The 21,394-nt window shown below is 48.3% G+C and overlaps 2 protein-coding genes across 3 annotated transcripts; both read right to left on the bottom strand.

Annotated features, from left to right (window-relative positions):
• Window positions 1–534: 534 nt before the first annotated feature.
• Window positions 535–9,951, bottom strand: LOC8025123 (actin-related protein 2). Its single transcript, XM_029974204.4, has 7 exons — window positions 9,748–9,951; window positions 9,480–9,590; window positions 7,679–7,967; window positions 6,760–6,896; window positions 5,865–6,014; window positions 3,747–4,025; window positions 535–2,701 (listed from the first exon to the last, which is right to left on the bottom strand). The coding sequence occupies exons 1-7, from the start codon at window positions 9,793–9,795 to the stop codon at window positions 2,525–2,527; spliced, it is 1,191 nt and encodes a 396-aa protein (XP_029830064.1). The 5' UTR covers window positions 9,796–9,951; the 3' UTR covers window positions 535–2,524.
• Window positions 9,952–12,397: 2,446 nt separating this feature from the next.
• Window positions 12,398–21,345, bottom strand: LOC8025124 (prolyl hydroxylase EGLN3). 2 transcript variants are annotated; one of them, XM_029974205.4, is made up of 6 exons: window positions 20,722–21,345; window positions 17,815–18,191; window positions 15,610–15,729; window positions 14,804–14,943; window positions 13,576–13,646; window positions 12,398–13,499 (listed from the first exon to the last, which is right to left on the bottom strand). In XM_029974205.4, exons 1-6 carry the CDS (start codon window positions 21,074–21,076, stop codon window positions 13,423–13,425), a joined length of 1,140 nt encoding a protein of 379 aa, XP_029830065.3. In that variant the 5' UTR covers window positions 21,077–21,345; the 3' UTR covers window positions 12,398–13,422. The 2 variants fall into 2 exon arrangements, with proteins under 2 accessions (XP_029830065.3, XP_002408108.4); XM_002408064.4 differs by having other exon boundaries at window positions 17,815–18,194; window positions 20,722–21,344.
• Window positions 21,346–21,394: the final 49 nt, after the last annotated feature.

The following is a 21,394-nucleotide window of genomic DNA, read 5'->3' as shown; positions in this document are numbered from 1 at the left end:
AAAGAGCCATGAATAAAGTATTGCGCAAGTTGCAACCAGCAGGAACACACCTTGTGGCTGCTTCTTGGAAATGTTGGCATGAGCAAGCGCATTAACAGAATGCCCAGCTTTTCTGTTCAGCTTCAAGCCAACGGGGCAGCTAAGGCTACAAGTGCAAGCTAGACCGCACTTGCTTGCTTTCAAAGATACCTCACTTGTGCAAGTGCTCGTTCTGCAAACGCTTTGTTTCAAAGCTGCAATCCTGAGCCTGTAGCCTTCTATATACAGTAAAACCTCGTTATAACAAAGTTGAGGGAGTGGTCGTAATTATTTCGTTATAACCATTAGTTTGTTATAGCCAATGTCCATTTCTTCACTATTAGCAAGCAAGGGGAATTATGATTGCTTTGTTATATCCATTAGTTTGTTATATCCCATTTTGTTATAACGAGGTTTTACTGTATACCCTTTGTGACATTCTAAAACAATGGATTGATACTCTGAGTATGTTTGGTGGCCCTCACACAGGCACCGAGCTAACAGAGATGCACGCAGTTTGTCATTCAGACAGATGGCATTTATTGAAGGGGAAAAAAAACGTACACACGCAAATGGCCCCAAAACTCCGGTCCATTTTTATGGGACGCCCTTCGAAAAGAATATTCGGCGCTCCGCACACAACAAATCGATTCAGTTAAGGTGGTTAACGACAAACACTGGGAGCCCTAAACCACAACCGACGCAGGAATGGTTTGACCAGAAATCGGTACTCGCTCTAGCATGTCGAAGCCTAGAACAACGGGCAACAATCACCTAGACGGACAAACCTTCGCTCTGGTGATCACATCACTCTACTAGTGTTACTTTATATAATACAATATGTTACAACGGTCGCTCGACAACGCGGACACACGAGTGCCATCGGTGTTCTTTTTATTTCTCGTCGCTTCCTTGCACGAAACTTTGCGGCCTACCGTAGTTCATTTGCCTGCAAATGTGACCCTCGCCTAAGAGTGCAATGTGGCGCGGTTATGTACAGTTTGGTGTAGTTGAGGACAATAGACAGTATATGCATTACTACGAGATTGAAATTAAAACAAAAAAGAGACGGATTGCACACCGAGCTTTTGAGCGACTTCACGTCAACGTGAAGCACCGCAAAATCAAACAATGACTAACTAGCGGCTATAGAAAGAAAAGAAGTTGGCCAAAGAAAGGCAATCGACAGAGGTCGTAACTACCGAGTGTAGAAAACGGTAAAACGAAATTCCTTTCGCATAATGAAAATTCTCTAGCTTTCCAAACAAATAAAGGAGACAAAAAAAAAACGCGGCAATAAAACGCCGCCAAACCAAAAGTGGTTTATGGGCATTCGTTGCCCAAAATATCTATATAAAAATAGGCGTAAATTGGGATCAAGGCCCAAGACGAACTAAGTAATGGAATAAGGTGTCGGCAAGAGTCGGGCACCTGGGCCTTCGTTGAACGACACAAAAACCCACCGCGCGACTTAAATGCAAGATGGAAACGCCATCGTTTCATCTCGCACCAGCAACGCCCTTCGACATCCCCGCCGCAAAAACCCGCTAACCGACATGAGCAATGCTAGCCAAAACTCTGGAGGCAGTTGCCAGTCATTTTTTCTCTCGAGCCATGCATGCGAAACCCGCATCCAACGCCGTCTAGTCCCGCAACCGCCGCTACCAAATCTGCCAGCAAACAGTTGTTGGGCCGGTGACAACAGAATGCACGGTTTTACAAAAATACGCAGGCTCGGCGGCGCACGGATGCGGGTGCGAGCATGCTCGCAGACGCAGTTTGTGCAGTCACCGACAGATCAAATACGACGGGACGAAACATCGCCCAACACCCCCTCAAACAATAAAAGCTCGCAAACAACCTCCACTACCCCCATGTAACGTCGTCGCGTTCGGATGTCGCTGGCTCGACGATCGGACCCGACATCGAGCATCCTTCGAAGTACTGATTGAACACAAAGCCCAGCCGAACGCCGACGTGGCACTTTCGTCCAATCCACATCTGCGCTCCATCTCGCCGCGACGACGTTGCAATGCTAGTGTGTGCTGGCTTTAATAATTCTATTCCCCGTTTCACCTTACATCCAACCACAGCGGATGACAGGAGCCGTCGGAGCCAATCTAAGGCCGTGCGAGCTTTCCGGGACCCGCAACGAAGCACGTGACGCGCAGAAAGCGTAGTCTCGTGCCGTGTGGCTCGTACAGCCTGCTGCGGCCGAACGTACAGTGAAATGGAGTATTGGTGGTGTTGCCTCGAGGCGCCAGCTTCGGCGGGGTGTGCGTTGTCACACCAGAGCGATACGCCGAAGAGGTGACGCACACAAGAGGCAGTCCCGAATGTTACGAACCTTTGACGACTGCACTGCGAGTCGCACAGACAGAAAGCTCTAGTGCGCCTGGAGTTGGTGCAGTCGACGGGTTGGCGCCGACGACTGACGGGTTCGGGTGGCCGGTGCACCGTCGAAGGGCGCGTCTTCAGGGGATTCTGGCCGTTCCTGGGTGGCACCCTAGAAGCCGGCGGTGCCCGTGAGCAGCTTGTCGAGCACCCTCACTCCCTTCTCCTCGTACTCCTGCCGAGACATCCAGAACTTGGGATTGTCCTTCATCACTTCAGCCAGGACGGCGCCGCCAATGAACACCATGTCCTTGCGCCGGGGAGGGTCCTCAATTCGGATCTTGAATTTCTGCAACGTGGAGAGAGACTTCGCTCTCATTATGGTGCCCGAACCACATCTTTGACTATAGTCGCCGAAAAGATGAGAAGGGCAAGGAGGAACTTCGGTCGTCCCGCCTCCAACACAAACTTCCTACCTCCGACGACGCTCCAAGGTCTCGTGCACCTCGAGCGTGCAAGTAGGCAAAGCACGGCGAGAGGCGCAAAGCGCGTGCTGTGGGCCAGGTTTTCGAAGGACACCCTGCCATTCTCCCTTCGTCAGTGGCTAAACATGTCTAGCGTCTTATACCGCCCATGCGTCGAGAATGGTTCAGAAGTGGCAACAACAAAAGTGTTCCCTTCGTAGCGGCATTCCAACTCGGTCGCAGAAGCTTCTATAAACTGTCGAGTTAGAGAACAATAGAGAGCGAAATCGGCATCCGCCAACATCACCTCCACTGCTCTTTCACCGCGAGTGTCGGCACACAATGGCGAGGGTCGAATGCGACGTTGTCGCGTGGAAATCGGGAAACTACAAATGAGGATGCGTCAAACACACCGGTCCGCGACATGTTGCAAGCACCGCATCGTAATAAAGCAACAGTTCTCTCGACAACCGTTAACGGATAGAAAAAAACCTCAACCTACGCTCACCACACGAAATCACGATAGACGCAAGGGTCTAAGGGCCCGTTCACGCACATTCGCTTCTTTACGACGGAGTCCTTCCAATCTCCTACGATGCAAGAACACACTGGCACGCTAACACCATCTATGAAGTGATCTCGGAACTGCATTTCAGTAGAGCCAAGATTTTGCGGTATTTCCGACTTTAAATGTACGTAGTACCAGCTATGAGAAACAGCCATTTGTAACGTCATCCAAAGTTTTTTGAGCCAATAAAAAAAAGAAAGGAAACATACAGAAGTGCCCGGTGTTCCACCCGACAGATGGCACCGGCGTGTTCTCTCGTCGTAAGGGAAGGCACACGCTCGTCGGCAGTCGCGAGAAGCTACGCGGCAGCGGCAGTACACCGCTTGGAGGCCGAACAGAACCAAAGAGGAGGCAGTACTCGCCATGAGCTTGTCCGTGTCCCCCCGGAGCACCCGCTCCAGGTAGAGCTGCTTGATCTCTCGCTCAAGGCGGCTCGGCAGACCGGGATACATGGTGGACCCCCCGGACAGGATGATGTGCTTGTAGAGCTTGGGGCGCACGTCCATGTCGGCGCTCTGAATCGTCTGGAAGAGCAGCTCCGCCATGCCCAGGCCCTCCACGTTGATCAGGTGCGGCTGGAACAGGGCCTCGGGGGCCTCGAACCGCTCCCCGCCCAGCTTGATCGTGCGCCCGTCCGGCAGCTGCAATTACAGACGTTAGGCCGGGCTCTGCTCCAAAGAGTCCCACGCTAAGGACTTTGCTAAACAACGTTTGTAAATGAGGCAACACAGGCACCCATTTCCGAGCTCGATCACGCTGCCGTCCGGCAGCTGTGATGCTGACGAGCGGGCAACGTCCGGCCGGGCTTTGCTTTGAGGTAGAGCACTGCACGAGCCGCATTTTTGAGCCTAAGACCGGCCCAAGCCCGACCTCCTGGTAATTAGCTCGCCTGTGCTCGGTCCGGGTGTTTGAAACCAGGCCTGGCCCGAGCCCCATAATTTTCAACGTTACCCGGCCCGGGCCCGCCCAGGCCCAAATCCGATCTCATGTTGTAAAAACTTTGCCTCGTGGAGTATGAAAGTATTGTGCAACATAATTTTATGCACTTAATGCAATCGTTGAAGGTGAATATCTAGAACGCAACTTTTCCATTATGTCAGCTACGAATAACACATGTGAATTTATCTAGACTAGTTGAATTGCAACACCAAAGAGTGATATTAGACTAATAAATAAAAAAAAACCCAAGAGGTGGTATAGATGAATTGAACAGCCTATATAGGCCTAGAGTTCCTGTATAGGCTCCCTATGAAAGCCAGAGTTGCACGTTCATCCCCGTAGCGCCGGCTTTCCTGCATGGCCTGGGATTCTGCTCGTGACGTGACTGGTTTCTTGCAGCCGCAATGCAGTCAAACGCACTCGAACGCAACTATGCATAGGGGCATTAAAGCGAGAGGTCGTATGGCTTCGTGCGTACCTAACACGTAATTTATGCGCGCAAGTTGGAAGCACAGGGGGCTTGCGCATACGTGAAGCTATGCTCTCGCAAAACTGTCATGTCCACAAGCGGTACCACGAGCAACATTACATCAGTATCTGACGCTTTGATTTCTTCAAATAAGCTAGAACTTAAGAACTCTACCCCAAAACGCAACAAAGCGAGATTAAAAACACCGGACTCAAACGCCCAAGAACGTTGGGTGGGAAGAGCTCGTGTTTTGTTCTTGCACTTGAGCAGGCAAACGTCTGCGTAGCTCCGCTGCTGAATATCCCCACCCGGCCGATACCAGTCACGAGTAAACTTGCGAATTCGTACTCACTCTGCTTACAGAGGGGTACCAGCAGTATGTTGGCATCACGGGCAGTGGAACTGACTCAGCCAGACAAGCGCCTTTGGCCTATGCAGTGGGTTTGGCAAGTTGTATTACAACTTGTGAACATGTGAAGCGTAGTAGAGCTGTGCTCGTGTTTTCTTTGTAGCCAAGTTGAATGGATTTAACAAAGGCGAGATGAATTAGTTTCACAATAAATTTCTATGTTGAAACCAGACCGACTATTTACACTAGTTGGCGGGCCTAGATTGGGCTCAGGTCGCAGCCCCGAGCTCGATCCGAGCCCGCCAAGGGTCTGGCATGGACCCGCAGTCAAAAGCCCGAGCCTGGCCTGGGCCCCACAAAAACCCGCCTTACCCACACTTTCGGGACGGCTCAAGCCCGTGCAGTGCTCTACTTTGAAGTAGAGGTCACCCACTAATGACTTCACTAAATGATGGCGGCAAACAAGGCAACTAAAACGCTCTCTACCCGGCTTGCAGTCATGCGGTCGCCCAGCAGCTGCAACGTTTGGGCAATGCTGGGTGGACGTCTGGGCATTCAGCCAGTCTCTACTTGGAAGCACAAAGGTATGCGCACAAACGATTTCGCTAAACGATGTTGGCAAACGAGGCAACAAACGCTTTTCACCCAACTTAGCCATGCAGTCGCCCAGCAGCTATTGACGCCCAAGCCGAGAAATGCAGGGCTAGAAAAGGCGGCACTCACAGTGTAGGACTCTACGAGGAAGGTGGTCTCGAGGGCCAACTTCTGGTCCTGCTCCACGTTGTAGCTGACGAAGCAGAGCTTCTCCTTGATCATGCGCACTGTCTCAAAGTCTGCAGAGTGGTTGAACACATAGCCACGTAGCAGCAGCAGCTGCAACGAGAAGGTGGGTTTTCAAAAACCCCCTCGAGATATTTAAAAGAGAAGAAATGCTAGGTTTATCTTGATTTTACGAATAACGTCGGTAAACACAGATTGCGCTTCCGTGGCATTCTACAAAAATTGCAACGGGCATTGCAGTTTCTTTTTCTTTTCTTTGGTTATAGCTCATGTTATTCTAAACTGTGTCCTTTATGCAATGGTGCGCACATCATCTTGTTTTCTTCCCACGAACTGCTCGAGCGCAAACATTGGACGCAGACATCCGGCATTCACGTTCTAACGGTCTGTAGACCATTGCGGTACAGACAAAGACTGCTAGCTTAGCTTTTACCCGCTAATTGGCTCAGAACGTCTAGCTAACAATCATGAAGTTGAGGGGTTGAATTCTTGTTGGGGCATGTATAGTATTTCATTCTTTCTTCTCAATTAACCATTCTTTTGTCCCCTGAAGTATCTGTTGCGCATTTCGTAAAGGTGCCCGTGGCATTCCTTCGCGTTATCCTCAGGGATCAACCCTGAATCATATTCTCCATTATTGTAGCGTAAAGGAACAAAAATAGGGTGATTTTTTTCACATACTCTGTGGCTCACTCAGATGACGTGCACAAAACTCCCGCCCTAGACCCAAGCAGAAAATTTGTGGCACCCGAATCTTTCCACTGCAGACAAATGTAAGCGAAGAATGTATGTCCGTCAAAGAGAGCAAACATTCTAAGCACGCAGTGGCCTTCCCCACCTTGATGAGGTAGCGCGTGATATCCCGGCCGGCAATGTCCAGTCGCCGGGTCAGGTGGTTCAGGGCAAAGCCCTCGTAGACCGGGCAGATGTGGGTCACGCCGTCGCCGGAATCCACCACCACCCCCGTGTATAGGCCTGGCAAATCAAAGGGACCGTAGTCATGTATACGTCGACATCCGCGTCGTTGGCAACTTTTGTCACCGGCGGTTACGGTACTCGTAGGATCACGCCGACGCTATACTCTGCATGAACTATTTTGCGATACACCCTCGAGGCTAGCATAGCTTTCACTGTTCAGCAGTCCCGCACTGCCACAAGTGTGCATGGCTTTGTCTTTTGTGCCTCACTTGCACGTGTTTGCGCAACTTGCTTTGACAACGTAGCACGAAATAGATGACATTGAGTATAGTGTGGTGCAAACATCCTCCACGTTTGTGCGGGCACTACGCTACGGCCAGAAGGCCCGTTTACGCACTCGCGTTTCCTTGCAACTTTTACGACGAGGGAACACACTGGCAAGCTGGTGCCATCTATGAGGCAATTCTGGAACTGCATTTCACTGAAGAGTGTACATATTCGTGAGATCAAGTGTATCTATAACATTGCTTTTTTCGAGCCAAGAAAGAATGGTGCACGATAAAGAAATATGAAATATATGGAAAGTGAGTGTTCCACAGCTACCTGGTAAATAGCACCAGTGAGTTTTCACACGTCCCAAGAAGCTTTAAAGCACACCAATCATTGTTCTGCAAATGCGCGAGACATGCCCCGAGTGGGTGCTCTGCCACTATTCACTTCTGAGGCCCGGTCACTTCGGTGCTGCGCCGCCAATAGCTTCCGAGGCATGTGGCTTGTGCTCCGACACATTAGATGCTACTCGTAAACCGACAAAAACACATTGAGGGCTTTACACCCACCCTGCGCGTAGAGGGTGAGCACGGCCTGGATGGCGATGTAGGCACTGTCGAACTGGTAGCGTTCGAACATGACCTCGATCATGCGCTCGCGGTTCTTGAGCGGGTTCATGGGAGGCTCGGTGAGCAGCACCTTGCACTCCCCGGGATCGATGTTCAGCTTCTGCTCCCCGAAGGTGTAGTCCCACACCAGGCACATGTCATCCCAGTTGCGCACTATACCGTTCTCCATCGGGTACTCCACCTCCAGCATCGACCGCAGCTTCGACGCCTCGTCGCCCACCATCACGTCCTGCGGGAGAGGTCGCTCTTCTCTTAAGACCGGCCCCTTCGAAAATGACGCGTCCGGGACATTTCTAAGACAGAATTTGTTTGCCATTTGTAATTTTTACGACCTATAGGGGATGCGCCGGCACTTATCGAAATGGCCATCGTCTGGACCAGTGACGCAGATCCGCAGCACGAGGCTAGATTGACGACGCGTAGCAAGTAATCCTAATTTTGTTCGATATGAGCAAGTTTAAAGCCTCCACAATTTGTTTGTGTCAGGAAGGTGTAAGCAAACATCTTTATATGATGAGATAATCTATAGCAGTGTGACGGTGCAATTGTTACACTGCGGAACGACCATTGCTCGAAGTTGTGAATAGAGCTGGATTTGGCCTTTTCGGTGTTCCGTTAAGTGTTACATGCCAGCTAGATTTGGAAAGAAAATACCACACATATTGCTAGTTTCCTCTTAGGTTGTTTGCCCATGCACATTTAGTTATTCAATATATTTCAAATGCCTCATATATGTGACAATACGCGAGGGTTAATACCTCGGAGGCTGACTTGTTCGATAACGGATCTACGAGCTAAGCAAAAATAAGTTCTGCAATACACCTTATAATAATCCATGCATGCAAAGTACGTAGGATTATGATTTTTACGACTCTTTTTAGAAGATAAGAGAACATTTTTACTTGCAGAAATACCTCTTACTGTGGAGACATAGGAGATACAAAAAGGCAACCAAACAAAGCAAAGACTCAGCCTCATTCGTGAGGACAACAATCAGGCACGACAAATGGCATGCATAATTAATGCATGCTCGTATGTGCTAGCACGCGATACAGCAACGTTTGTGCAAGTCATTGCCTCCCAATAATGCGCCATGCCCACATGTTCAGTGAAGTAGAAAATATATTTCAATTTCATTACCCCCTGCTACCTTAAACGGTCATGGATTGTCCAAACGTTGTAACTGTAGGAACGAGAGTGCAATGGCCCAGAGACATGGTCTGGGCAGCAAACCAAAACGACAAATCTGCATCTCATTAAAAAAAGATAAAAAGAAAAAACGCATTGTGCAGTTTTGGTGTTCGCTCAGTTTTGGGTTGCAGTGCTTTCAACGAACGGTGCTTTCGATATTCCTCGTCGCATACGAGTAAATCACTTACGTAGGACTCCGTACTTGTGTCCTTGGGGCATGAACATAAAAAATTCCGGACAAATTAGACACTCACACGAGGTTTAGAGGACGCCAAGAGCACTTTAATCGACGCAACTCTGGCTATGACTAAGCAAACGCCCTACAAAGGAAGGCGACGGGTGATATCACCGGAAATATCAGGTATGCTCAGGTTCCAGGCACAAATTTCGTCACCGGTTACGATCAGGATTAGTAGAACCAGCTCAAACAGATATAGGCACTTCGGAGATAGCAATATAATAAGCAATAAAGCAGAAATTTGGTTCGATTCAGAGGTGACGGGTTGGACAGATAGCGACAGTCGATTCGTGACCGAAATACCGGGCTTACCTTTATCTCGATGTCGCCTATTTTGTGGGCGGCTCGTAGGATGGGCCTTCCCACGAGCGACGGGAATGTGAAAGCCGGAAAATTTGATCCCGCATATCCGCATTTGACGAACTGCGAAAGGTAAACACAAACATCGGCACTCCAAACGGAAAGAGGGCCTCCATCTTGGGAGCTGGGGTACACCGGCCCGCTGTCAAACGGAGGCCCATCGACGAGCAGAACCGGCGGTAGCGCCGAAAGCGAGCATATGTTTCGAAGAGGGACTTACCCCTGTACCGTTGTCGCATATAATTACTTTTTTACCTTGACTATCCATTACGATTAAGGGGGATTAAAAACTAGCTACACATCCAGACGAATAAAAAACACCAACACACACCCTCTTCTCGCATAACCGGAAGTGAGCGCGGAAACAGCGGAAGGGCGTCGTTTGTCGTCTGCTAGTCATCTGCTCCGCGTCTCTCGAGATGGCGCCACACGTCCACGACTTGGCTAGACTTGACTTGTCAGACTTGTATAGAATAAAAACTTTGCGTTCACAGAGCATCACGCGTTTGTTTCTTTTTATTTTTATGCTGTTATTTATTATTTCTGGTAGCGACTTTCCCCTGACTGGAAGCCAACAGAAGAAAAACAACCACAGATTGCCCAGTTTGTTTTTTAAGCGCCATTCACTTACAACAAACGTTGCAAGACCGATTTTTAAAGGGACACTGACAGAGTATTTATGCTCGCCAATTTGTATTTGTACACGACATATGAGAGCCCCTTTCCTCCCGAAACCTGGCTGGTTTGAGTCACGCTCACTCTCTTCTCCGTGGTCACGTGCCGCTTTTTATGTTTTAGACAAACCGCCAAAGACAATCAAGGTCGTGGGTCCATTGACTAAAAAAAAAAAAGTTGCACAGCCACGTTACTTTTGGTATCTTGCTCTTCCTCTACAGGGTGATACAAGGAGATGTCAGGCCCTTTAAATCGACCGGAAAATTTGGTTTCTTAACCTATCGCGCTACGACTTTGTGCAGCGTTGCCCACAGATGGTGAATTTTTTTTGTAAAATTTGCAAAGAGTGAACTTACCTGAGGAAAAAGTAAAGAAAGAAAAAGGCTTAGCTCCTATGAAAACGCAGCAAAGCCACCGGTCTTCAAACGACACGGCGCCGTTGCGCACGGGAGACAAGAGATGGCGCAACGAACGAGCATACGGAGCCGAGAGCCAGCGTCTTTAGCAGACAATCTTTTAGACTCAAAAGCCGCGTGCGTTCCGCAGGTGGCGACAGTTGCAGAAACAAAAACAGGCATGGTAACAACAAAGAACTGCAGTTCCTCGTCTGCTAAATACGCCGGCTCTCGGCGTTGTCTGCTCGTTCGTTGGCGGCAGTTGGCGTCGCGACCGCTTGCGCCATCTCTTGTCTCCTGTGCAAAACGGCGCAGTGTTGTTTGCAGACCGGTGGCTTCGCTGCGTTTCCATAGGAGCTAAGCCTTTTTCTTTCTTTACTTTTTCCTCAAGCAAGTTCGCTCTTTGCGAATTTTACAAAAAAAAATGCACCATCTGTGGGCAACGCTGCACAAAGTCGTAGCGCGATAGGTTAAGAAACCAAATTTTCCGGTCCATTTAAAGAGCCTGGCATCTCCTTGTATCACCCTGTATATTTCTTCTTCCTCCCAAGTCCACTTTAGGTTTTGAGCAATTGTGTCTTTTTACTTTTTCAAAATATATGTTGTGACCTGTAGCAAAATATTGATTGGGTAGTTTTCTGACACCCCCATAGTAAACTACTGATAAAAAAATGTGGGGGGGGGGGGGGGGGGGGTTCAGTTGGTTCAGTGTTCCTTCAAGCCTCTTGCGACGGCATAGGACCGGATGCGTTACAGTGGAGCAGGTTCTACACCATCACAAGAAACTGGTCTTGACTCTCTTGGACCTACTCGGTTCCAAGTGTGTGAACGGTGCTTTAGGTGGGTTGAAACATGCGCAAGCGGACTTAAACATGAGATCTCCAAAGCAGTAGAGTCTCCCCAAAAGCTGGTTCCTTGATGAACATATACCGTATTTTCCAGAGTAGACATGATTAAACCTGAAAATTTTACTCAGTCCAAACTATACCAGGATTTTTTTTTTCTTGATCGTTCATTGTGACAGGATGCAAAGGATTTTATGAATAACAGAGTACATTAATGTTGATTCATGTATGATACAAGGTGAGCTGTGCATGATAATTTTTACGTTCAGATTATGCACAGCGTGCAAACTATCTAAGCAAAAGCTTTTATCTTTTACTTCACATTTGCCTCTGCGGACTACGCACCGCGTATGGACTATAGCCTGGAAAGTATGGTAATTTAAATTCCCTGGCTCGAAATTCCGTCCAATTTTAAGTTCAAAAGTTCTTACCGTCCGGCTATGCTGACTTGAAACCATAAAGTTGTTTTGAAGACACCTGCTGTTTTGCTTGATTAAGTAGCATGCAATCTTTTACACCAGAGCAATCCATAGTTTTTTTGACAAATGCACACATAGCAGGTAGTGTATCCCCAGACATCCGTCTAAAAAAAAAAAAAACTTGCACAACATGCCGCTATACAGCGGGCAAGTGTTCCAAAAAGTGTCCTTAGGGAATCAGCACGTAAGGAGGAGCGCGCCATTCAAAGGGCAACATAGATAATGCGCAGGGAACGCGCGACGATGAGACGGACAAACGCGCAGTCATTGGTTGAGATCTGGGGTAGCGCGTCTGGGTGGTAAACAAACGCACGAGGTGCGCAGGGAGCAGACGAACTTGCACGCCATATTGCATTTTGTCAAGAGGATTAAAAGGGAGCAAGCTAAACTGACAGGCCTTGGCATCTTTTCATCATATTTGTCAAAATTAATGCTTGAGCACATCACAATTCCTTTGAAATAATGCTGCAAGGAACAAGCTTTTGGAGACTCCAGGCCATAAAAGAATATGCTTTATTTACAACCTTTTTATCCAGCTAATATTACCGACTGAAAGTTTGAAAATTTGTATCACTGACAAAACTAAGTCTTCAGAGATACTTCAACTGTGACCTGCAGACTATCAAACCGGAGGCAGCTTCATAATACGGCCTCTGCACAGCGAGTGGCAATAACTTGCAAGTCGGTGAAGAGTTGTGGTGCATAAGTAAGGCAAACGAGTTTTAAAATGACTTGTAGCAGAGCTGCTTTAGCCAGAAAGAAAAAAAAACAAAACTTCTCTTTGCAGATGTCCACTTTAGTGGTGTCATTTGATCTCTCATGTCAGTACACTTAGGAAAAACACTGATTCGAAACTACTTTAAAATTAAATGCATTGTAATATCCTGCTGGGCTTTACTGCTACATAATATCTACAGGTTGCTGCTTCGTTCATGACCGAAATAAAAACACTGTTAAGTACTCCAAACTTGACCTATACATATGTGACGCCACAAAAGTGTTGTCACACAACGGGAAAAAATTATAGTAAAAAAGGGGTGAAAAATGAGCTTATACTCCCTTTCCACATTTGCACCCACAGAGGAGTTCAAAAGGGGTATAACACAGACATTACACCTCTTCGATACTCTCACTCTTGAGGTGAAACTAAAGGAACCAAACAGGTCTGCCGCACTGGCTTGGGTCATCGAGGGTACAAAAGAATTATTTGACACGATTTGCAGAGCTGGATTTTCGAGTCCCTTGTTTTCCTACGGCACAAAAAAGATGAGGGCAGCACATTGCGTACAAGTTCCAGGAGCAATTCCTGTCTGCCACTTTGTTGGCAAAGGTTTGAGACATCTTTGGCACTGGTTGTCTGCCGTTGCATGCAACGCCGTGCGTGGCGCTTTTGACGACAAGCGGCACACGTTCTTGAAGAACCAGGATGGCCTCGCAATGAAGACAACATCGCAGAGCGTCGTCCTCTCGGAGGCACACGACACAGTCGCTTTGCGGCGCGTCACTGCTGAAAGTTCCCAAAGATGAAAGGGTGCAATGTGTCCGTCTGCTGCTGGTAGTTGTGGCTTGCCGCTTTTCCTGCAATCAAAACGTAAGCACCGACTGTCTAGATTAAGACTCGTCGCGTCTGGAACGTTGTTGTGGGACCACTCACGTTCTCTCTGATACTGGGAGACTGCATTCTTCCGTTCCTCAGAGTCGAAGTACCACACCGTGATGGCAAACCTGCATCAGATCGCGTCTCAGTTAGGCAATTCCTACACTGTGATTAGCTTTTACCGCATTGCGGTCGCCTAGGACGAGTGTCACTAGAGGAACTCGGCCGTGGTAATTCCGCTGTAAAGGGACAGACTTCATTGTCATCATTATAATCACTAGCCGCCCTCGTTGTGACTCGGTGCTAGAACAGCCTTTGAAATACTTTAGGGTGTTGTTAGTAAGAATACACTTTTTTCTAAAAATTGCTCAATTTTTAGGAACATGCATTTGCCACAGGCAATCAAATTCGTGCCTCTGCAGAAAGGACAGTGACCCTGCATGCACAGTACATTTTACAACAGGCTCATTACGCTTACTCTAATGTCCCGAAAAGGAAATTTCGGAATATTATGTTTCACTTCTCTTCTAAAGCATAAAACTGCTAATCGGTGAGTAGTTGACGGAAAGGTCTGGCTAGCAGACAAGAACTTTGCAAGAGGTCCGCTGTTGTGAGGCATTTACGGTATGTTTCAGAAGTGAGTATGTTCAAAGTCACCGACAGAGTGAGAGCAGCGGGGCGTGTCTTTCGAATGCCCCACCTCCAGCATGCGCTCGTAGCCTTCCCCCACGCTTTCGCCTCGCATGCACGCTGGAAGCTTACGAGACGCCCAAGTGTTATCGAAGGTATCGAGTGCTCACGCCAGCAGCAGACAACGGAAAGACCTCCCTCCCGTTCCTATCCCGTCAGCGACTAGAGCAGGGGTGGCCAGGCTGGCCTGGCCTAAGAGCCGCAAACAAAACCACGGAGCTTCTCAGGGCCGTGGGGGGGGGGGGGGGGGGGGGGGGGCAAACTTAACTTTTGTTCAGAGTCTGACTGTACGTTTGGGGCACAAGGCTGCAAGACTGTACGTATGGGAGTACAAGGGGCTGCCAAACTGCAAGCTGCGGTGTGCTTTATTCTGAAATCCTTTCTTTTTTTTTTTTTTTCCTAAGGAAACGCGGAAAGGGGCGAGGGGGGGGGGGGGGGGGTCCCCTTACAAGGAATCCACGAGCCGCATTTGGACCAGCAAAGAGCCGCAGTTTGGCCACCCCTGGACTAGAGTAACACTGCGTCTGCTGGGGTTGGATGGGTTCACACTTGGCCCAAGGCGGCCAAAGACGGTTGATGAGAGGTGGGCACTGACCGTACGGCAAAGGAAGGCAGCACCTCGTGAGGGTTCCTGCGGTCTGACCAGAAGAAAAGCATGCGGTCGAAGAGGGGCTCGATGCACGCCACTTGGCTCTCCTGTCCCGACGGGAACATGCGCAGAAGTCCACCCTGCACCTGTTCGTTGAAAACGGTCATTGCGGCGGCGGGGGTCCGAAGATGAGGAGGCGCCAGCGCAATGCGAAGCAAGGACGTGCAATGTCTATATAATATTTATTCTAAAACGAGAAAAGAGGGGCTTGCGTCGCTACATTTTTTGTGTTACGGTTTTCTCGTTTTACAGACCGTGATGCAGGCGCTCGCGTAGAGACACAACTGCAAGTTACCATGGAAACAAATGAAGCAACACCTGGTTGCCGCGGTAACTTGCAGTCTTATCTCAACACAAGCTCCTTGTCCCGCAGTAATACGGAATCATAAATGTCCCTCGCGTTTCTCTGCTGTCTCTTCAGTCGTCGTTGAATCAGCAAATAACTTTGTTCATAGTGACGTGGGAATGAAACATTTACACAAAAAATATGTCGAAAAAATGATACTCAAAACAATACGGAGGAGATAAGACAACCTCAACACTCTCGTTGAAATTGAAAGAGTTTTTCGTTGCTTCTCTTTTGAGTGTTGTCTCCGTCTATTTTGTGCCTGCGCTGACAAACCCTCGTTAAATAAATCATACATTTCTTTTGCAAGGAATTTTTCTTGTAAAATGTTTTCAATGACTTTTCAAGTCATCAGAGTCACGGATAGGAGGGCCGGAAGAAGCCAGCCCAGCGAGCGACGTCTCACCTTGACGTCCCAACCTTTGTTGAGATAGTAAATGCTTGTGATGCAGCGCCCGTCCTGGTTGGGGTTATCCACATGCTTCACGTAGTGAGTGCCATTCCCGGGATAGCAGGCAATCATGGCCTGCCAAGGAGACCACACCACACTGATCAGAATGCTTCGTTGCAACTCACATTCATTGGTGCTGTGGGTATGTCTATACAAACCAAACTTAGTCTGCCTAAACGGGCGACGAGTCTCCCAGCTGTAGATGAGCAATGTAGCCAGTGCAGTACAACCGCTAGCCTGGGGTCTTTAACGTGCACCACGCAGTAGTGATACACAACTGCACGCCGATACACGATGCTCATCAAGATAGAGACGAGCAGGGGTGGGGATTGAGCCCAGGATCCCTGGGTTCTGCAGCACGAGCTTTCGCTCCACGTGCTCCGAGCTGGTGTGCGCTAGCCCACTCGGCCACCGACCCCCTTTATAAACGGCGGAGCCAGGATTTGAACTCTGGTCAGACATAAATTTTAATCACTAGACCGCCATAACAGTATCCCGAACAACAGACGAAAAATAGCTCAGTGCCCTCAGTTGGGTAACGACAACTCTGTCGAATTTCAGACATTAGTTTTGCCAGTATGCTGATTCTGGTTAAACATGCCATCTTTACGTTTGGAATCAATCTGTTCCTACCATGTCATTCAAGCCAAAGGGGCAAGAAGCACTTGCTTTGGGTATGATGCCTAGATCATGTCTTTGAAGTATGTTGGTTTTGTTTGCCTAGATGCGCAGGCCAGCGGTGGTCCAGCCAGTTTTGAGATTGGAGCAAAAAAATATTGTTTTGGAGCATCTTTGTATAAGAAAAAATCTCATTTGGAGCAGCTTTGGAGTAACATACACATAACTTGGGAGCAATTCAGTTCCCTAGAAGTGATATTTGCATATATTAATGTAATTACCACAGCAGAAAAAACTAAAAGTTAGCAGATCTACTGTACCAGCTAAATTGCCCTTTGGGGCTTTAAAGCTGTGCCATGAACTTAGTTAAATGTGAGCTTTGTTTTCATTAGTGCTAGTAAACAAAGGTTAGCAGGAGTGATGTAAGCATGCTTACTATCAAAATAGAAGAGCCAATGTAGAGTACCGATGGAACCCTCTAGATAATAAGGGATAAATTGGCACTATACAAAGTTTTCTCGCGTGACACGCAAGTCGGCAATTTCTGGGCCTCAACTCCTAAAGACCAAATGGTTTCTGACAAACATTTATGATGATGCTTCCAGACTACTTCTCACAGTGTAAACATTCAACGTCTGATCTGCTTTGTTCTTTCTCGGTCGTGATTGCTAGCAAGCACCCGAAAATCCAGTGTAGTGCACAGGAAATCAAAAGAAATATTTTGGGCTCCCTAATGCACAGCCGTTTTAACGAATAGGACGATCAACAATTCACATAATTTGACAAAAAGAAACAATTTGTAACAAAGCAGTCCCAACTGAGCACACTAACAAAATGGGAACTATGTGTCATACCAAACAGTGTGACACTTCTAAACATGCGCATGCAGGAAAATATATTTTCTATTGCCTGTTATTCTTCAGTGGTGCACCTCGAAATGCCAATAAAACCGTTCAAACTGCACTGCATTAGAGCAGTTGGTAAAATTTTTTTAAAACAATGCCACGCAGCCGGAAACATAACTTGGATTGAATTTATCAAATGGGCGCAAATGGCGTAACTGGACCACCCCTGGTCGGCACCAATCATGCTGCTCAAGCCTGAAAACTAAAGGCCCGTTCACACACTTGCATTTACTTAGGACCGAGTTCTTGCGATTTCTTGCGAACTCGTCGATGGCACGCTGGCGCCATCTACAAGGTGACAATGGAACTGTGTTTCACTAGAGCAAAGGTTTCACAGTATTCGTGACATCAAACGTATGCACTATCTATGAGATATGGTCATTCATAACATTGTCAAGAGTTTTTCAAGACAGAAAAGAAAGAATGGTGCGTGAAAATCAAAGGAAATATAAGGTAACTGCAAGTGTTCCGCAGCTACCCAATAGATAACACCAGTGTATTTTCTCGTCGTAATAAATTTGAAAAGGTTTTAAGGCACACGGTTGTAAGCAGTCACAAGTATGTGAAGCAGCCTTAAAAGAAAACAAAGTATCGTGGACCCTGATTTGATCCACATGTTGCTTCACGCGTGCAGCACCTTTGTCCTCTGGTTGATCTGGTATTGCGCCAGCAGTCCGGCACCCTGCATCCGGCAACAGCGGGTGATGATAGAGTCCAGGGTCCGCACGAGGAACCCGATGTAGGGGCAGCGGGGCTCCGTGCCGTCCACCCAGACGATGCGGTCGCCGCGGATGATCCGCTGCGACCCCTCCCTCTGGCTCACGAGCTGTCCGTCGCGGAACACACCACTGCCATAGAGCAACTTGACCTCGTCCAGCACGGCCGAGCCCCGCTCCGAGCCGAGGAAGTTGTCGATGACGCAGATGCCGTACTGATTAAGGTCGTGCACCACGTTGCGGCACATCTGCTGGATCCAGTTGGCCGTGGGCTGCCTGCTCGTGACGTCTTCGCCGGCTGCTGCGAGGAGGTGACAAGCCGACGTTGGACCACTTTCAAAGCTGGATTGAAATACTGGACTACCTCAGTGAGATTATGGAAATAAAATTCGTTAAGCTTCGAAGCCAACGTGAAAACGGGAATAAAAGTGTGAGCCATGGTTTCACATAGCCAGCCTTGCGCCTGCTGCATGAGTGGCAACTTCAGCAAACCCTGCGCTTCGAGCAGTCCTGAAATTGACTGATTCGGGAGTTCTCGATGACACTCGGCAAGTTTCTAATTGGAACCATGTGTTTATTTTCACTATAAGTAAAGTTTTAGGTAACTATTTTGCTAATCAGTATGCTTTTTTTTTTGTTGCAATTTTTTATGTCTGTTGTGGCTGGTAGTTTGCTCCTGAAAAGAGTTTCCACGTTTCTTCACATCACCAATTTTTACGGATATTCGAGTCTTTGCAGAAGCATCCATTATATAGTAGATGTGGACACCGCACACGTCGCAGCCGCCAGATAAAGTCCTCTCCTTGCCTTGGTGAGATCAAATGCACCAGGACCAGCACATGACTCTGCGCCAGCACATGACTCTTTGGTAAGCAGATAGTGATAGCCCGTTCTGGGGGCCGGAAACACAGCGTTTGCAGTGCTGTGCGTCATTACCTAGAGTATCTTACACCAGACTCATACGTAATCCCTTACAAGTAACGAAATTACTTGTAATCCCTTACATTTACTTCCTATTTAGTAATTTAGTAACGGAATAATTACATATTTGCTGGAGTGACTGTAAACCAATTTCTTTACATATTTACGTAACGGATTCGTTGTAATCTTTAACATTTTTTTCACAACCCCCCCCCCCCCCCCCCCCCCCCACACACAAAAAAAAAGGGGTTTTATTTCGGTAAAGTTGAGCGCAGTCCCACCGTCACGTGCATTGACCAGCGCAAAGGGAGGCTTGGCACACCTTCAGTTCCCTAAACCCTTCTTCACAACACCAAGCCCCTGAATCTATTTGAATCAATTAATTTTTTTTAGACCCCAACAACAATGTCAAAAAATCCAAATCGGTATTTAAAAAAAAAAAAAAAAAAGATAGATCTGGGGGGGGGGGGGGGGGGGGGGGGGGGGGGCAAGCTATATTCCCTTTTTTAGTCCCTTTGTTGTTTCTTTGCGATTGAAAATGGGCGAGGAGGGCACCAAGTTATTGTGTGCCTCTTCAAGAAGCTCGACGCGGTAAGTGCACAAACAAGAATTAACAATGTCCTTCTCGGTTATAGTGACTACGACCATTTTCATAATGTCACAACAGGAGAGAATGCTCCGTCTACCCTAAAATCCAGTAAAAGAGATGCGATGATATGTGAAGGTGTTATTGCCACAAGCATCCTCGTTCGTTGCTGCACACTTCTGATAGAAAACAAGATGTATTTTTTTCTGCTTCTTTTCACCTTATCTGACCTTGTTTTAAAGGGATACTACAACGAAATTTCGGCACTTATTTTTTGGTCTATACATGTTCAAAGGAGCAGTATCACACCAGACACACCAGCATCTTGTTAAAAAAGACACTAAAAGAAATTTTAAAACAAATTAAACAATTAGCAAAGGGCATCTGGTGGATGTCGCTAAAGCCTCGCTTGTGATGCCCATCTAGGAACCTTAACAGGTAGTGATGGTAACTGTCTCGCCTACCTGACGTCATCCCGATAGCTCTATGACCAACACAAGAGAGGGAGGAGGAACTCCCCGCTCAACAGGACCCTTTTTTGTGTGTCCCAGATGTCGCTATTCTCCCTCTACAAGATCATAGAAGATTAACCTGTCACTCAAAATTCACACAAAACCAGTTTTGCGGTTGGTTTCAAAATTCACACAAAACCAGAGCCGTATATTAGGAGAGTTTGGCCAGCTTATGATCTCGCCGCTGTAACGCCTCCCCCCAAGTGAGCATATCAGTCCGCATCCCAGAGTGAGAAGCGTGAGCGCACGGGCGTGAACTTCCGGCTGAGCAGAGAGGGCCGCCATTTCCATTCGTTCGCCCAGTGGAATGCATGGGAATGGCATCTAAATTTCGGTTATTTCCTTTTATATCGCTGACTCTGGCAAGAAAATTATATACTGTTATTCCTCGGTAGGTTAAAAAGCTAACAAATGAAGTTTTCTCTACGTCTGACCGCAAACCTTTATTTAGGCGAAAAAGAAGTCAGCCCGTAGCAGACGCGTAGCTTCAACAGTGGCTCTGTAGGGAAAGCGTGTCGCGTCAAAATGGCGGCCCATCTCCTCTTTGCTCCCTCCTTCCTCCCTCTCTCCTTCGGCACTCTCCTCCACCTTTCTCCTCTCCAGCGCCTTCGTCGCCGCACCTACTGGCCAGAATCTCCCAATATACGGCTCTGTCACTAGCGATGACATCTGGGAGGAGACGCAGGCCTCCTAGGATGCATTGCTCGTGCACTGCCAGTTCCCTGCTGTGGACTAAAGTTATGGCGGCATCACGCGAGCGCCGAACGCTTGGTGAGATCGGTCTATTTTGTTGTTCTTCAGGCCCTCACCGTCAGCTCCGCCCGAGCAGATGGGCTGGTCGAGACCCAGCGAGGACAGGGTGTCCTTCCACCAGGCTTGATTCACGGGGTCATTGGGGTCGTAGGATGCCATCCCTGCGATGTCGTCCGAGCCCATCGTCACGTCGTTGGCGGGTGGTGGTGCCACCGCTGGGGGTGGCACGGGTGGTGGTGGCGGAGGCAGTTGCTCCGCCTTGCACACGTGCTTGTGAGCGGCCCAGTGTTGACGCTGGTGTTCCTTGGAACAGTAGAAGGCACGGTGACATCGGGCGCAACGCCGCAAGTCCCGCACGCTCCCGCATAACTGGCAGTAGTAGAGCGGCGAGGCGGACAGCTCGTCCGACATGGCCCACCCGCCCGCTTGGTTGCTTGGTGTCTGTCAGATCCGACGGTCACGGCGGGCAGCTGAACTGGAGAGCGTTCGGAATTCCGACAGTACGGGCTGGCACGGCTGTCACCTTGTACCTTGTTGTGGAAGGGTGCAGATCGGACGAGAAGATCGCGATGTAGGCGGATTGGATTGGATTCTGGTGGCTAGTTGAGCTTTATTGCTAGTTCGGTAAATCCAACGGGCAAATCCTCGGAGAAAGGCAAAATAACGCGTAGTTTACGAACATAAATGTTTACCTGTAAATAAACTATACTTAACAGAGAAAACGAATTA

This window comes from Ixodes scapularis, unplaced genomic scaffold (assembly GCF_016920785.2).
Source record: "Ixodes scapularis isolate PalLabHiFi unplaced genomic scaffold, ASM1692078v2 PGA_scaffold10__122_contigs__length_95168666, whole genome shotgun sequence".
Classification (NCBI taxonomy): domain Eukaryota; kingdom Metazoa; phylum Arthropoda; class Arachnida; order Ixodida; family Ixodidae; genus Ixodes; species Ixodes scapularis.
Note: the sequence above shows the minus strand (reverse complement) of the source record. Positions and strands in the feature narration are given on the sequence as shown.